At 54.0% G+C, this 16,993-nt stretch overlaps 1 protein-coding gene across 6 annotated transcripts in view; it reads right to left on the minus strand.

Moving 5' to 3' along the window:
* Nucleotides 1-1,021: 1,021 nt before the first annotated feature.
* CCDC30 (coiled-coil domain containing 30) overlaps nt 1,022-16,993 on the minus strand; it is a 47,250-nt gene continuing 31,278 nt past the window's right edge. For 4 of the 6 annotated variants that reach the window (XM_074560561.1, XM_074560564.1, XM_074560565.1 and 1 more), the window contains 12 exons: nt 14,930-15,087; nt 13,671-13,917; nt 11,302-11,475; nt 9,919-10,128; nt 9,096-9,253; nt 7,302-7,449; nt 5,619-5,740; nt 4,360-4,501; nt 3,701-3,837; nt 3,292-3,406; nt 2,311-2,378; nt 1,022-1,572 (listed from right to left, as the gene is read on the minus strand). In XM_074560561.1, coding sequence (XP_074416662.1) covers nt 1,359-1,572; nt 2,311-2,378; nt 3,292-3,406; nt 3,701-3,837; nt 4,360-4,501; nt 5,619-5,740; nt 7,302-7,449; nt 9,096-9,253; nt 9,919-10,128; nt 11,302-11,475; nt 13,671-13,917; nt 14,930-15,087 — 1,893 coding nt within the window. In that variant the 3' untranslated portion in view covers nt 1,022-1,358. The remainder of the gene's footprint in view (nt 1,573-2,310; nt 2,379-3,291; nt 3,407-3,700; nt 3,838-4,359; nt 4,502-5,618; nt 5,741-7,301; nt 7,450-9,095; nt 9,254-9,918; nt 10,129-11,301; nt 11,476-13,670; nt 13,918-14,929; nt 15,088-16,993) is intronic. The other 2 variants (XM_074560562.1, XM_074560563.1) reach the window with 2 other exon arrangements.

Below are 16,993 nucleotides of genomic sequence, written 5' to 3' on the forward strand. Positions count from 1 at the left end.
AGCGGCTGAGGGAGCTGGGGGTGTTCAGCCTGGAGAAAAGGGGGCTGAGGGGAGACCTTCTGGCTCTCTACAGCTCCCTGAAAGGAGGGGGTAGCCAGGGGGGGTCGGGCTCTTCTCCCAAGGAACAGGCGAGGGGACAAGAGGAAGCGGCCTCAAGTTGCGCCAGGGGAGGTTTGGGATGGATATTGGGAACAATTTCTTCACTGAAAGGGTCGTCAAGCATCGGAACAGGCTGCCCGGGGCAGTGGTGGAGTCGCCATCCCTGGAGGGATTTAAAAGCCGGGCAGACGCGGTGCTGAGGGACGCGGGGTAGCGGTGACTTGGCACTGCTGGGTTAACGGTTGGACTTGACCTTAAAGGTCTCTTCCAACCAACACAAGTCTATGATTCTACGTGTGCTCACATCCTCTTCCTTCTCCTCAGAGACAGATCCTCTGTTCCCTCCCTTGGGAGATCTGCTCTCTGCCCCTTGGGGACCGCCCTTATCCCCACCATGGCCCTCTGCGCCCGTTCACATCCCCTCCATCCCCCTCCTGGCGCACTCAGAGACCCTGGAGGCTGATTCATTCTTTTTGAGGACCTCTCCCCTTCCTTCTCCGAGCACTCAGAGTTCCTTGGTTCCTCTGACGCCAACTCCGATTCCTGTTCATCCCACGTCCTCCCGAGGGGGCACAGCTCTCTTCCATCCCCACTCACGTGTGTTCAGATGCCTTCTCTTCCCCACAGCTCACACTGATCCTTCCTGCTTCCATCTTGGCATACACAGATGCCCTCCTACACCCCCGTTACGCAGGATCCCATCCCTTCCACTCCCACCCAGGCACCCTCACAGACCATCACTGGCAGGATGCATTCGAGATCTGCTCTCTTTCCTCCTCTGGATCTTCAGGTCCCCTCCTTTCTTCTCCACGCATGTTCCTGTAACACTGCCCTCGTCCGCTCCATCTCCCTTCACATGCACAGACCGAGTGGAACGGAGAAAAGCGGGCACATGGCAGGGAGGGGTCGGGATCAGGAAGCACAGAAGGGAACTTCTTTCAGTTTTATTTACAAAACTTCTAGTTTTTGACCGGACAATGAATTAGGGTTCAGGTGAAGACACACTTCACCCCACCCCTCTTCCACTTTACTGGGTTTATCTACAAATTGCGGCCCCCAGGTGGATCTGGGATGACACAAACACTCGTTTACAGTTGAGTAAGTTGAAAAAAAAGTTGCTGAATAATTTAGCGGAAACATACCACAGAAATCACCAGTCAACGTGGCAGTTCTTCCCCTGCAGTCCTTGTCATCCCATGGCAACAGGAGCCCAAAACCTTGCAGTCCAGCTAATATTTTTTACAAATATTTTTCCGCGTTTAGAAGTTCTCAGAGCTGATGCTCCGACTCTCCTCCTGCAGCTGCGACGCTGTGGTGTCTCCAGGCGAAGCTACATTTAAGTACCCAATCTCTGAAGGCTGAGAGGGCGACAAGCAAAAGGATGAGTCTTGGCTTTCAGCTTCTCCTTCAGGCTTCGTGTCTTGCGTGGCCTTCAGGGTGCTGAGAGAGTCCGGTGGTTCTCGGGACGGGAAGCTGAAAACAAATTTTGTCTCTTAAGTCATTCTGCAAACTCTGTCTGAGCCTCCGCCACCTGCGCAGCCCCAGCGCTCCTCCCAACGTCTTGGTGAGGCAGTGCAGGGCCATGGTCAACACCTTTCGCTTGGAATAAGGCTCCGATACTCTTCCTCCAGCCAAGCAGCGGATGGCCCTCATCTACCCCAGAACCTGCTCAGACTCTCCGTCACCTTCGACAGCACCCGAGGCTGTAACCAAACCCGCCGTGCTGCGTCTCCGCCAAGCAGAGACCAGAGCTGCAGAGTCTCTCTGCCTTCCCCTTGCCCGTTTTGGCACACGCCGTGGTGCTCCTGGCTTACACCGGTGGAGAAGTAGCTCAGGCCCCCTCCTGCCCCACGGCCTGGGAGGTGGGTCACGCAGCTGCGGGCCGCAGCGGTCCTCCGAGCCTCCTAACCTCTCGCGTAAAGACACTCCTCCAGAACCACGGGGCACCGAGCTCATTTCCAAATCCCCCAGTTCTAAATCCCCGCAACGTATCTTGAAAATTTTACTTCTCCCCCCCATTAGTTACACAGAGTCTTTTTAATCCCATTTTCCACATAATTTGACAAAAAGAAAAAAAAAAAAAAAAAAGCCACACTAAAAAAAAAAGACACTCGGAGGTGAAAGCACATGGTGGAGCAGCCAAAATGCTCAACTTCTCCCTCACCACACGCAGAGAGGCATTCCCTGCCTCCTCCTTTTACCCCACGGTACCTGGCACGGGGAGATGGCAACACCTTACTCTGTAGTTGGCGTTCGGAGAAGTTAACGCTCTTCGTGTCCTGGAAGGAGGAACAGAGACTTTCAGAGGAGGAGGCGCAGGTCAGCCCCCGAATTTCAACGTACAGTCCTGGCCTTCAAAGAGCCCCCGGCTCCACCGACAGTTTCCCCCAAGAACTCCGGCCCCACGGAGGTACTAATCATAGATTTGTCCTTCGGGTCTGAATTTAAACAAAAAAACCCCAAATCCTAACTAGCCCGGGTGAAATCAAGAGAAAGAAATTAAACGTGGCGGAACACGCGACCAGCTCTTCCTGCCAGGCCCCAGACAGCGCTTTCATCCTTAACAGCCCATTTCCACCCAAACTGGGAGGCCTCCAAACTTCAAAGTGTACCGATAAACTTCCAAATCACCTGATTTATTTGAAGAGTCGTTGAAACACAATCTTTCTTTGATTTTCTTTGATTTTTCTCCCTTTCTCCCCCCAAAGTTCTCCACTAACTCGGTCAATCCGAAACGGAGTTTTTAGGGAAGGCGCATTCAGCTCAACGCAGCCGATATTATCCGTCAGCTCGCTCTGAAGATTTTTGGCTCACTGCAGTAACATTCCCAACCCCACTCCACTGGGTTACTTCTCCTAAATTTTAAAGCTAACTTTAAAACAAAGGTCTTTTAACAACTCTACATCGGCAAAAGAGCCAAAGTGAAACTTCTCTCCTTGTGCAAAAGGATCTCATCGCGCAGCAGCTGGGGGATGGAGCTGGTTACGGAAGCGTATCGAGCTTCCAGCTCCCCGAAGTCCCTCCTCACCGACAAAGCCGTGTGTGTTCGGTGCCCCTTTCCATCCCAACTGAAGGATCCGTTCGGCTCTTCTCCGGTACCCTGGGCTGCAGCTACAAACACCAACCCGCCCTCGCAGGAGACATCGGCTCCTGCAGCCTCTCTGCTGAGACCGAGCCCTCGCCGAGTCTCACCTCCGTGTTGGGAGCCTGGACGCTCCTGGGCGCGCGCTGCGAGGCGGGCGCGTGGCCGCAGTGCTGGAGTTTGCTCTCGTGCAGCCGCACGTTCTCCTCGTCCGGCATCTTCCCTCTGAGCACGTCACACATACAAGGCACGGGTTATTTTCCTTCTGGCCACGCTACGTTTTCAAAAAGGCATTTTCAACTTCAGAGCCTTTGGGCTCCACGGCCTTCAGCTGGATGCCGAGGGCTTTGACGGGGAAAGGGGCTAATTACATCCCACCGCGATTAAAAGCCACAGCGCTAGTGACTGGGGCACAGCTCAGGCTTTCCTCTGGAATTCTTAAGAGAAACAGGCATAAAACCAGAGAAAGGCTGGGAAGCGGCGGGCTCCCAGAGGTGCGGGGATCGTTTAAGTGCCTACCTGCTCTGCAGGGTGGCCATCGTGGAGCGGTTGCTCCAAGGGGTCTCCTCTTGGTCCGTTATCTTCTGGAGGAGCCGTCGTCTTTCCTGGAGTAATTTCTCATTCTCGGCAGTGATCTGCGCGATCAGCACCTTGCCCTGCGCAGCGTCGCAGAAGGAAATAACGGCCAGGGGTTCACGCTCCGCTCTTCCCCCTCCCCGTGAACCTCAGAGCGCTTGACCAAAGGGGCGGCCGCCCAACGCGCTCACTCCTAGAAGCGACGCGCTATTTGGTGCAACGTACAAAAGAGGCTTTTTGAGTCACTTCCCAGCAGTAATATTTGTGAGGCAAAAGAAGATGGAGCTCAGGCAGTTTCTGAGGGGGATTCGAGGACATGGGCTGCCCCGAGGGCAAACCTGAGCCGGGAATTTCCTTTCGGCTTTTTGTTCCTACGAGGACGGGGGCTGGTGGCCCTTAGCACTGCCAGCGGTTTCCCGGGGCAGCGTCGGCAGAGCTCTCCGTGCTCTGACGGTCTGGTCGTGCCATCCCCATCGCCTGCAAAACCAGCTCTTCCTAAACCTCACGTCCTTTTTTCCTAAACCGCCTTTCTTTTTGGAAGAAGGGACGCTCCGGCGACGCCGTACCCTGCTCCCCTGCCTTCCCTCGATGTGTTCTCTCACCTTTTCCACTTGGAGCTTTGACTCGCTGAGCTCGTTTTCAAGCTGCTTGATCCTGCTGTCCCGTTGCTTCACCTCGTGGATGAAGGTCTCCTTGGCTCTGCGGATCTTGTCCTTGTGGCGGAGCTGCGTTTCGTTGTATTTCCTGGGGAGGCAGAGAGACAAACACCGGGCTGTGAAATGCTTCCGTCTTCTGGGTCAAGAGCAAGGCAGGAGACCTCCTGTATTTATTCAGGATCTTCGAAGCCTGAACTGGGAGCCCCGGCCATCTCCAGCTCCCCAGCTCCTTTTCGGAAGCGCAGCCAAAGGCGGAATGAGCACCTGGACTTTCCTGATCAATTTGGGGCTGGGGGCGGGGGGCGGTTATTGCAGAGGTTACAGTGTTAAGCGTCAACCGAATGGAAAGCGATTGAGGGAAAAGGACCCAAAACATTCCCAAAACCGCCCCCGGCTTTACAGCTCCTGGTGCTCGGCCCTCTCGGCTCTTTATACCAGAGTTATAAAGTCACCAAAACTGGAAGGAACAGGGAAAGGGGAAGATGTGTATTTGGGTGGGAATGTGGGTGGTTAAAGGGAGGTACTCGTGTATGGGGCGGGGGGGGAAAAGGCAGACAAAGGCGAATCCTGAACAGCAAGGGGCGGGCAAAGAGGCTGCAGAAAAAGCTACTTCAGCGGGCGCTTCCTAGAGCTGCGACACTGGGGTTAAATATTTGTCACTACTGAGGCTTATCATCGCTCTTCCCCTCAGTCTTGTCCCACGCGGGCAGCGTTCTTGCTTATTTTTATCCAGTTGGGATAGAAGGGGAAATAATATTAAAAAAAAAAAAAAAAAAAAAGAGAAATCTCCACCACGATATTTGCCCACATTTGCTTAAAAGTCACGTCAAAAAGGCTCTACACCTATGCTTCAAATGAAATCAAAAGCGCTGCGGGGAGAACCAAGCAGCTCCGGGGAGCGTCTCTGCCCACGCCGGAGCCCGGGGCCGGCGGCACTCGCGGCCCTCCCTCGGCACAACTTGGTTTTCTGCGCTGCCTTCAAGCTGCGCCGAGGAGAGCAGGCCAGCAGACGGGCCACGCACAACGCAATCGCACGCCGGGGGGGGGTCGGGGTAAGGCAGATCTCTCCGTGCGAAACGCCTCGGACAGGAGAGACGAGAAAGGCTACAGAACGGTCAAATCCGGCGTCGCTGCCGGGCACGTGAATGGCAGCTCCCGGGTAGGATTTTCTGTGTCCGCGCATCCCCTGCTGCTGCATTCGTTACCTGACGTACAGATCCTTCTGGTTCAGGAGACGAATTCCTTCCTCGTAAAGGGCTTTGTTTTCCTCCTTCAGCAGTGAAAGTTGCTCTGAAAGCTTCTGGTTCTCCTTCTGACACTGGAGGTGCTGGAAAACATCTCTTTTTTATTGGTGTGTGCGCGCGTGTCCCCTCAGCTGTAGGGGTCCCTCTGCCTCCTTTCCGTCTGGTATCCAGAGCTCCTCCGCCATAAATTCCGGCGGTTCCCACTACAGATAATATCCATCCGTTCTGCCCCCCAAGGCCACTGCCGCCTCCCCTTGAAGAAGGGGGAGCGTGGGTTTCTGTGCTGCTGGGGGAGCCGTAGGCTTCTACGGGGCAGGCAAAGGTAACGCGTCCTCCCAGACAGCGGGCTCTGCCAAAGTTTTCCTGCAAAAAGCTCCATGCTCTGCAGGAAAAGGGGAAGGGGGAGGAGAAGAAGCCACCAAGTCCTCCCCTGGTGCCCTCAGAGCTGCATCCCCAGGAAACCTACGCAAGGTGGAATGGTGCTTTTTCTCCAGCTCCTCTACAAATGGTGGGATCTGCAAGGGCTCAGCACCTGGCTGGATTTGACCCCCCTTTCAGCAGTTCCCAGGCACAGATCTCACACCGGAATGGCCCCAGTTTCCCCTAGAGCTCAGTGGTCGGCTCTGGAGTCAGTCACCAGCCCAGCAGCACCTTGGGTGAGGAGGACCCAGTTTTGGGGCCGGTTTTGTTTAATATCTTTATCAATGATGTGGATGAGGGGATTGAGTGCACCCTCAGTAAGTTTGCAGATGACACCAAGCTGGGTGGGAGAGCTGTAGGGTCGAGGGTAGGAAGGCTCTCCAGAGGGCCCTGGACAGGCTGGATCGATGGGCCAAGGCCAACTGTAGGAGGTTTAATAAGGCCAAGTGCCGGGTCCTGCATTTCGGTCACAACAACCCCAAGCAACGCTACAGGCTTGGGGCAGAGTGGCTGGAAAGCTGCCCGGCAGAGAAGGACCTGGGGGTGCTGGTGGAGCCAGCTGAACATGAGCCAGCAGTGTGCCCAGGTGGCCGAGAAGGCCAACAGTATTCTGGCTTGTGCCAGGAATAGTGTGGCCAGCAGGAGCAGGGAAGTGATGGTGCCTCTGTACTCGGCACTGGTGAGGCCTCACCTCGAGCGCTGTGTTCAGTTCTGGGCCCCTCTGTACAAGAGGGACGTTGAGGTGCTGGAGCGTGTCCAGAGGAGAGCGACCAGGCTGGTGAGGGCTCTGGAGACCAGGGCATATGAGGAGAGGCTGAGGGAGCTGGGCATGGTTAGCTTGGAGAAGAGGAGGCTGAGGGGAGACCTCATTGCCCTCTACAGCTCCCTGAAAGGAGGGTGCAGAGAGGTGGGTGTTGGCCTCTTCTCCCAGGGGAATAATGACAGGACCAGAGGAAATGGGCTGAAGCTGCGGCATGGGAGGTTTAGGTTAGATATCAGGAAGAATGACTTTACTGCAAGAGTGTTCAGGCACTGGAACAGCCTGCCCAGGGAGGGGGTTGAGTCACCATCCCTCAAGGTGTTTAAGAAACGTCTAGATGTGACGCTTCAGGGCATGCTCTAGTGGCAGAGATTGTAGGTTGTTGGTTGGACTCAATGATCTCAAAGGTCCCTTCCAACCATGAAGATTCTATAACTCTATGACCCATCCGCGCTGCAGCTCACCTCGCTCGAGTCAGTTTTCCTCTCGTCTTCGAGGACGTGCAGGGTCTTGGCCTGCAGCTCCACGTGCATCTTGGCCAGCGACGCCTCCGTCTCCCGCGAATGCCGGAGCTGCTGCCGCAGCTCCTCCACCTGCTGCTCCAGGAGCTTCCTAAAAGCACGTCGGTGTGACAGTGAGACGCTGACGTGGAGGCCAGCCCGGGATGTGCCACCGTGACTTCAAGGCTGGCTTGTGATCCAAAACCAACATCACACTGCTCTGCACCTGCCCCGGGCAACACTGAGGGTGGGAAGAAATCAGTACATCCCGGTTGTCCCCGTGTCCCAGGGGAAAGGGAGCTTTGTATCTGGGACCACCAATGCCAGCTGCGCAAGAAAGGGGACTGCTGGCATCTACGGGGTAAATCAAATCACTGGGCTTGGCAGGAGGGGCCGTGCTCCTTCTGAGGCAGCTGAAGTCTCCAAAAAATCTTTTAAATCTCAAAGAGGGGATCCTGTGGAGCTCCGCCAGGGACACTGGCAGGTGAAAAGGAGAGGTAGGAGGTGAAACCAGTGGAGCAGTGAGTCCTGGAGCGCAGCCAGGGCCAGGCACGGAGCTGCAGGGGTTACAGCAGGCTGGCACAGGAGCGTTTCACAGAATCCAGACTGGCCGGGGCTGGAAGGGACCTCTGGAGATCACCCTGTCCCACCCCCTGCCAGAGCAGGGTCACCCACAGCAGGTGGCACAGGAACGCCTCCAGGCGGGGTTGGGATGTCTCCAGAGACGGAGACTCCCCCACCTCTCTGGGCAGCCTGTGCCAGGGCTCTGCCACCCTCACAGCAAAGAAGTTCCTTCTCATGTTTAGGTGGAACTTCCCATGGTCACGTTTGTGCCCGTTACCCCTTGTCCTGTCCCTGGGCACCACTGAGAAGAGCCTGGCCCCATCCTCCTGACACCCCCCCTTTCAGTATTTATCAGCGTTGATAAGGTCCCCCCTCAGCCGTCTTTTTTCCAGACTGAAGAGACCCAAATCCCTCAGCCTTTCTCCATCAGAGAGGGGTTCCAGTCCCCTCAGCACCTTGGTAGCCCTTTGCTGTCCCCTCTCCAGCAGTTCCCCGTCCTTCTGGAACCGGGGAGCCCAGAACTGGACCCAGCGCTCCAGCTGTGGCCTCCCCAGGGCAGAGCAGAGGGGGAGGATGACCTCCCTCCACCTGCTGGCCACGCTCTTCTTGATGCCCCCCAGGATGCCATTGGCCTTCTTGGTCACAAGGGCCCATTGCTGGCTCATGGTCATCCCGTTGTCCCCCAGGACTCCCAGGTCTCTTCCCACAGAGCTGCTCTCCAGCAGGTCACCCCCAACCTGTCCTGGTGTGGGGGGTTATTCCTCCCCAGGTGCAGCACCCTGCACTTGCCCTGGTTGAACTTCATGAGGTTCCTCACCGCCCAACTCTCCAGCCTGTCCAGGTCTCTCTGGATGGCGGCACGGCCTCCTGCTGTGTCAGCCACCCCCCCCCGGCTTTGTGCCACCAGCAAACTTGCCGAGGGTGCGCTCTGTCCCCTCATCCCGGCCGTTGATGGATATATTGAAGAGGACTGGACCCAGCACTGACCCCTGGGGAACACCACTCGTCACTGGCCTCCAACCAGCCTCCGTGCCCCTGATCACCACCCTCTGAGCTCTGTCCTTCAACCAGTTTTCAATCCACCCCACTGTCTGTTCATCCAACCCCCACTTCCTACGCTTCCCCATGAGGATGATTTGCTGGCACACGCGTCCCCCCCCGCACGCAGCACAGGCCTCACCCGGCTCCAGGTACCTTTTCAGCTGCTCCTCGTGAAGTTCTTGCTGGACACGAGCTTCATTTTCTCGGGCCTCCTTCAATTCCTCCTCCAGGAGTTTCTTGTCCGAAACACGGGCCTCCGCCAGCAGGAGTTGGTGTTGGGACTCTTTTAGCTTTTGCTGGAGTTTTGAAATCTCGGATTAAAATTGGACACAGATTAAACTTTATGAATTTATAGGCCAGCATCTGAATCCAAGGGATTCAGATCCCTTCAATCCTTCGGTATCTGAGTCATGGGAATGAAAGATTTGCTTCCTTCTACTCAAAAGTACTTCTGCGTGTCTTTGTGGCAAAGTCCATTAAAAGTAAAACCTTTCCAACGACTACCAGATTCTGGATCAGACACTACGTCACGAACTAGCAACAATCCTTTTCTGCACCTAATTTCATCCTGCAGACTTCAGAAGCGAATCCAACGGCCAGCGCAGGGACACGGCAGAAGCGATGCCGTGGAAAACACCCCCTTTTTGCCATTCACCAGACTGCAAACGCCAGCAAACCTCCTCGGCGAGAAGATGATCCGGGCTCCCCGCGCCTGCCGGCCCTACCACCAGTATTCCTGGAGATACTGGGCGTTAGAGACAGGAGCTGAGCCGTCGGATTTGGCTTCTATCGTCTTGACTACGCTCCCACTAATAACAGACATTTATCCTAAAATATTTAGCCGAGTGGCCTCAGAACAGCCTAGCAAAACGGACTTCAGGGAAGCGATTCGTGAGCCGCTTTTTTTCTGAACTCTAGGTGCATGCAACCGCTAAGGACATACCTCCTGTTAACTTAGCTCGCGCTGACGAGTTACCTTCTTTTGGGCTTCGCATACTTTGGATTTCTCCTGCACAAGCTTCTCTTGCAGACTGCTCTGCAGTTTATCAGCCTGGGAGCACTTCGAGAGCTCTTGTTCCAGTTCCTTGACCTTCTGCTGGCTTTTCTCCCACTGGGCTGAGAGGGAGGAGCATGTTTCGGTCGTGTCCGTGAGTTTTGCCCTGGCTTGCTTCAGCTCGGCTTTGACCTGAGTTTCAGAAGAAGAAGAAAACAAGTTTGCACTTCGACATATATCATCTGAAAGGTCTCGATGAGGAAAGGGGCAGCGGGATTAGCAGAGAGCGATCAGAATAAGAGAGAAATACACGGAGCGAGTACAGCACACACAAAGCTTTGTTTGGAGGCAGCGTAATTTCCATGAAGCCGAGGCAGAGTTTGAGAGCCCCAGGGACTGTGCAGCCAGATGTAAACAAGGTCCAGTCTGTTGAAGCGTCCAGTTGGAGGCCAGTGACGAGTGGTGTTCCCCAGGGGTCAGTGCTGGGTCCAGTCCTCTTCAACATATTCATCAACGACCAGGATGAGGGGACAGAGTGCACCCTCGGCAAGTTTGCTGGTGGCACAAAGCCGGGGGGGGGTGGTTGACACAGCAGGAGGCCGTGCCGCCATCCAGAGAGACCTGGACAGGCTGGAGAGTTGGGCGGTGAGGAATCTCATGAAGTTCAGCCAGGGCAAGTGCAGGGTGCTGCACCTGGGGAGGAATAACCCCCCGCACCAGGACAGGTTGGGGGTGACCTGCTGGAGAGCAGCTCTGCAGAGAAAGATCTAGGAGTCCTGGTGGACACCAAGTTGACCATGAGCCAGCAATGGGCCCTTGTGGCCAAGAAGGCCAATGGCATCCTGGGGGACATCAAGAAGAGCGTGGCCAGCAGGTGGAGAGAGGTCATCCTCCCCCTCTGCTCTGCCCTGGGGAGGCCACAGCTGGAGCGCAGGGTCCGGTTCTGGGCTCCCCGGTTCCAGAAGGACAGGGAACTACCAGCCTCCAGCAGAGGCTACAAAGATGCTGAGGAGCCTGGAGCACCTCTCTGACGAGGAAAGGCTGAGAGCCCTGGGGCCGTTCAGCTGGAGAAGAGCAGACTGAGAGGGGATCTCATCAATGCTCAGCAATATCTAAAGGGCAGATGGAAAGAAGATGGGGCCAGACTCTTCCCAGTGGTGCCCAGAGACAGGACGAGGTGCAACAGACACAAACTGGACGCGTTCCTGTCCAACCTGCTTTGGCAGGGGGTTGGACGAGATTATCTCTGAAGGTCTCTTCCAACCCCGACCATTCTGTGACTCTAAAATCAGCACCTCAGACCTCCCATGGCTTGCAGAATGACGTGATGCTGCCTTCAAACAGTTCTCCCTGCTCTGTTCCTACCTTGGTGCATTCCTGCTGGAGCAAGAGGTTTTGCTTTTGTAAGTCGACGTTCTTCTCCCTTTCGTATCTCAGCTCCCTCTCGGCCGAGCTGCACAAGTTCTGAACGCGACGCAAGTCCTGCCGCAGTTGCTGCATTTTTTCCTCCTGCTGCTGGAATCTCTCATCGGACGGACTCTGCAGGAACAGCAAAACAGCACAGGTTACACGGAAATTAACTTCAAGGAAAGCCAAAGACCGGCAATTAAGAAAGGTACGGGTATGCCCGTAGGATTTAAGGGCATTTAAGTAGGAAGACGGGTAAAGCCAGGCAAGCACTTCTTCTATGTCTTCCTCCCTACCCTGTCCATCCCCTCAGAGAGGCGGATACAACTCTTGAGGTCGAGGGGGAAGACGCAATAACGTGGATGAGGGAAACAAATCCCTGTGAAATCTAACCTGGCAAACAAAAGCAAAACCACCCAGGTTGCTCTTAACTCCCGTGCCAGAGTCTCCCTACGGCAGCTAAGCGAGGAGCGGCCCATCCAGCCACAGCTCCCAGCGGCAGCGGGAACAAGGGCGAGTCCTGGCAGCGGTGCAGGAGCAGACACGCCGGCACAACGCGACAGCAGCCTGGACACCATGAGGTGGTCACCGACGGTCTGTGATGGCGTTCAAGAAGATAATTGAGCTCTTTGGTTCACCCATCTTTTTGCAAATGTCTTCTACACGGACTAAAAGCTCTTCCCGGGTTTGGCGTACCAAACCCCTCCTTCCCAGCATCACTTTCAGCCGTCTGTCGATCCGCGTTCCCGCTTTGCGTCTTCACCCTCCGTTCCTGGGACCAGATGAAATCCACTGCAGGTCAAGCTTCCCTTCGCAGCTAAATCCTCAGATAAAGTCCCAAGCTGGGAAGTCGGGATCCAGCACTGTGGGATCTGGCAATGGTATTTGTCCTCCAGATCAGTTTGGTTTTGGGTTTTTTTTTTCCCCCCCACTTGCTTCTATCGGGATCCTTTCCAGCATCCCCTCTATACCTTGTACCTTGCTTTGGCCCGCTCTAACCGTACAGATTTGCTGATTTTTGGTATCAGCGTGACTCTGATCCTCTCCACTCCAGCCTACAGGCCACCCCCTCCTCTCTTCCAAACTCCTGCATATAGTCCTTGCTCCTCCTCAGACTCCCCATCCTGGGGACCTTCATCATTTCGTCCCCCTTTTGGCAGGGCTAGCTGCTCTTCCTTTTCTTTTTTAGATCACACGGGAAGAAAGGTGATTCTCCCCCTCTACTCCGCTCTGGTGAGACCCCAACCTGGAGCACTGCATCCAGCTCTGGAGTCTTCAGCACAAGAAGGACACGGAGCTGTTGGAGCGGGGCCAGAGGAGGCCCCGGAGATGATCAAAGGGCTGGAGCCCCTCTGCTGTGAGGACAGGCTGAGAGAGTTGCGGGGGTTCAGCCTGGAGAAGAGAAGGCTCCGGGGAGACCTTCCAGCCCCTTCCAGTCCCTAAAGGGGCTCCAGGAAAGATGGGGAGGGACTCTGGAGCAGGGAGGGGAGCCATGGGACTAGGGGGAAGGGTTTTAAACTGCAAGAGGGGAGATTTAGATGAGATCTGAGGAAGAAATTCTTGGCTGTGAGGGTGGTGAGCCCCTGGCCCAGGTTGCCCAGAGAAGCTGTGGCTGCCCCATCCCTGGAGGGGTTCAAGGCCAGGTTGGACGGGGCTTGGAGCAACCTGGGCTGGTGGGAGGTGTCCCTGCCCAGGGCAGGGGGTGGCACTGGGTGGGCTTTAAGATCCCTTCTAACCCAAACCGTTCTGTGATTCTATAAATTGCATTTAAACCACAGCTAAACACAGTGCTAAACACGGGTCTTGCCCGCCAGCTGGCAGAGCAATTGCAGAGCAGGAACTGAGAGAGGGGCACGGGGCGGCAGCAAAACCCAGCCGCTGGTGAGCGACCGCCGCGGGGCAGCAGTGGTGGGACGAGGTCAAGCGCGGGAGTGGAAGAGGAGAAAATCACAAGGAGGAGCAGGGAAGCGGAACAGCTTCTGCCTACAGCAAGCCTGCTGTGGGAATGGCAAGCCCGCTGTCGCTCGCCGTCCAAAAAGGAGTTGAGGAAGAGCTCCAAAAAGGTTTAAAACATCCTGGAAGGACCGTCTCACTCGTTTCTTTCATGCGCTCTAAAAGGATTATTCAGTTTATCCAAGTTCCCACTACGTCCAAAAACCCAACAGAAGGAAATGGTGACATTCATAATTTCCAAACATTTTCCCCAAGGAAATCAGCCAGCCTCCTCTCCCCCCTGCACGCTAACGCTACAGGACTGGCTTCGGGTCCGCTTTAATTAAGTTTTGCCACTAAATCAGTGGGAAAAAAAAGTACAAAGCTGCCCATACCTGTTTAACGCTCCCATCTAAACTGCCTGCAGAGCTCTGCGCCTCGAGAAACCTGCTCTCGCTCTGCGCCATGCCTTGATTCATCCTCAAAGTGTCGTCAAGCGCGCGCTCGCCCCGCTCCCGGGCAGTCAGGATATCTTGTTTTAGCTGGGCAATTTCTTCCAGTAACAACCGTTTCTCTTCATCGCTCTCTTTTAGCTGCTTTTCCAGCTCCTCCCTCTTCTTGTTGCTTTCTAGTAATTCAGAACTTGAAGGAGAAACAGGAAAGGAGAGAGATAACTACACACATCCAGGGGAAACCACGCTCTGAAGGGGAAAAACTTGGGATACGAGAGTCCAGAGAAACACTCGAGGCAACGCTCAAGTATCTCAGGAGGCTCCAAAGGGGATTTAATCCTGGGTCTAGAAGTTCTGGGCAAGGGTCAGTCTCTCCTGGACGCTGACCCACAGAAAAATGCGTGTCCAAAGGGCCAGCTCTCAGCCATTCGTGAGTAGTTAACTGCTGGCCGGCGAAACGCTCGCGCGGGGGCCACGCGAGCTGGTCCGCGCTCACACCGTGCTTTGCTGCACGGAAGCTCAGCTCTCCTGGTCAAGCTGTCTGAGTTATCTTATCCTTACAAGCTAACCTACCTGTCTCATCCTGGTTTTTCTTCGTCTCAGTACTTAGTTATCCAGGTAACTGAGCTGACTGGAACTACGCTGGATTTAATCCAAGCTTTTACTATTAGTGAGAGGCTGGGCACGGATGCTCCAGCTCCAAGTTTGTCTTGCTCTAAGGAAAAAGGGGAGTCAGGGGAGCTGTAAGAGCTTTACTTCCAAGCTCGACACCCGCTGACACCTGCCCTCCAAGGACAACTGGAATCCACGGCAGGACGCGTGGCATCAGCTGCCGGCAGCCGTTCGCCCCCGGGAGCCCCAGCCCACGGTGGGAGCTCTTTGGGACCATGGATTCCAAGGGAAGCAGCCCCCTCCCTAAGGGCAGCTCTCACCTATGCCGGTCAGAATCTGGAATAGCTACAGAAAATCAAAAAGGTTTACTCCTGACTGACCGTGACGTCACTAAGGGAAACGCGTATTCACCAAAATCTCTACAGAGCGCCCGTTACACAGCGAGGAAGACACAAAGCTGCTGCGCTCGTTTTTTTGCCACAAGCAGCACTACGGAGGTTTTTAAAAAGACTAAAAAAAATAAATAAAAAAAAAAAATCAGTCCACAAAGATAAGGAGCAGAAAATACCACGGGTCTTGTTAAGGTTTACCAGAGCAGTTCTTGTTCATCTCTCAAGTTTTTGATCTGTTCTTCCAAAAATACTACTTTAGCCATCTGTTCTTCGTACGTCTTTTCATCTGTACATAGATCTTCATGTTCCTGCTCAAGTTTGTAAATCTGTTCTCTTTCCTGTAGATGTTCAGAGACCTGTAAGGTCAGAAAACACCACGACTCTCATTTTCTTTGGTCTCATGGAAACCTTTTGAGCGGTGTAAGACAATCTGGGGATTCCATCAAGACATGGCTTGTGATTCTGTAGCTAAATTATTGTAGTTCTTCACCCTTGAAGATACACCCGCGAGTCCTTTTTTCTGCACGGGAAGTAGCTGCGTGTAAACTACCATCCAACCACGTTTCTTTATTTGATTCCATCCCTCTGTTGCCCATCTGTAGTTCTCAGGGCTTTATATCATGTGCCATATTTCTTTACAAAACTAGAATTTCTTGGAAAAACAGGACGAGTACAAGGTATGTATTCAGCTGTCTCCCACAGAGAGCATCCTCCATCCCAGTCAACCCAGACCAGCTTTCTACGGATGGCTGCTCTCCACTTGCAACGTCACCGAATGCCTTACACACCAGCAATGGTCAGACCCAAAGCCTGAGGCGCGAAGAGACGATGCCAAGGAAATAAAAGGGGCGAGAAGGGAAGGCAGGAGGAGTGCACGTGGGGACTCCCAGACGGGAGAAGTGGTGAAACCAAATCCTGCAAAGAAAACTGCTGTTAAATCCACTAAACGCCAGCAATGACTTTGATTCCTAAAGGTTCTTCATCCATAGCCCTTCCTGAGCGTACGCTAGCACTAATATTTCAATTCCAGGTCGTCTTATCTACACCAAGACGAATTTATTTATATTTGAGCAATACACACTAGCAGCTTCTGTCCGGCATCAGACGCCAGAACAACGGATATTTCTTTACATTTCTCACCTCTGTATCTAACAAAGCATTATCTTTTTGTAGCTTCTCATGGGATACATTAATCACCGTTAACATCAGCCAGCTTGCTGATGTTCTTTGGAGACTCGGGAAGTTATTACAAGGGCTTGTAAACTCTGGTTTGGAGTCAGGCAACCCCTGGGGAGGAAACAGCCGGGGTTAGTGGATGCGACACACCTCTAACTACAAGCTCAGGAAAAGCTTTCTCCTCTCAAATGTCCAAAAAACCTCTTAAAAGCAAGAAGAGGGTTCCAGACAAATGCAAAGAGCTCTTTGCGTAGTTCATATTGCATCAGTTCGTAGCCCATCTCGCCCATTCTGTGTGTCGGACGTCCCAACAAACGCAACCGTGAACAACCTCAAATCCTGACCACCCATGAGAACCCGATGATTTCCAGCCAAGCTCATTTCCAGCACTCTCTCGGTAAATGGTCTGTCCCAATACAGCTGCTCTGTCAAAAGGGAACGAAGCCATTTGTGAAGTCAGGAATCCCCCCCAGACACGTGCAAAGACACTTACAGTTTAACGCAGGCCACTGGATTTCATCTCGCGATCCCTTTGATGGATCCTTTTTGCCCTTTAGGGAAGCCACCAGTTGGCTGAATTACAACGAAACTTCCAGGGACGTATGATTTTGATTAAAAAGTCCCTGGACCACGAAGGGATTGAACTATTGGAACGCAGAGGTTAAAGAGCGGCCCTTCCCATTTTCCCCATCATCCCCCAAAATCACACAATTCCTTTTCACGTGTGTATTCACAGCCTGACCTTGCCCCTTCCTAAACCGCTCTTCAGCAAGGCTTGGTCTGCATCCCGAGCTTTTACAGCGTGAATTTGTTGCCTAACAGCACTACAAAGGTCCCGTCCTCTAGATGCCACTGTTCCCCCAGTAAGACTCGCGTACATGCAGCTGCGCCACCAGTTCAGGACTTTCATTGTTTTTGTTTTTTTTCTTTACTTACGCTCAAGGCAGCGATATGGTTTAACACCTCTCGGAGTGCTAAAAAATGGGGTTGGTAATGGATGTAACCCCCCGCTTTGCCAGTCTCCCTCACCTCCCCCGTGTCTGCCTGGATCCAGGCCACAGAGCTGCAGCTCTCCTAAATTTTTTT

The sequence above is a fragment of the Larus michahellis genome, chromosome 16 (assembly GCF_964199755.1).
Source record: "Larus michahellis chromosome 16, bLarMic1.1, whole genome shotgun sequence".
NCBI lineage: Eukaryota > Metazoa > Chordata > Aves > Charadriiformes > Laridae > Larus > Larus michahellis.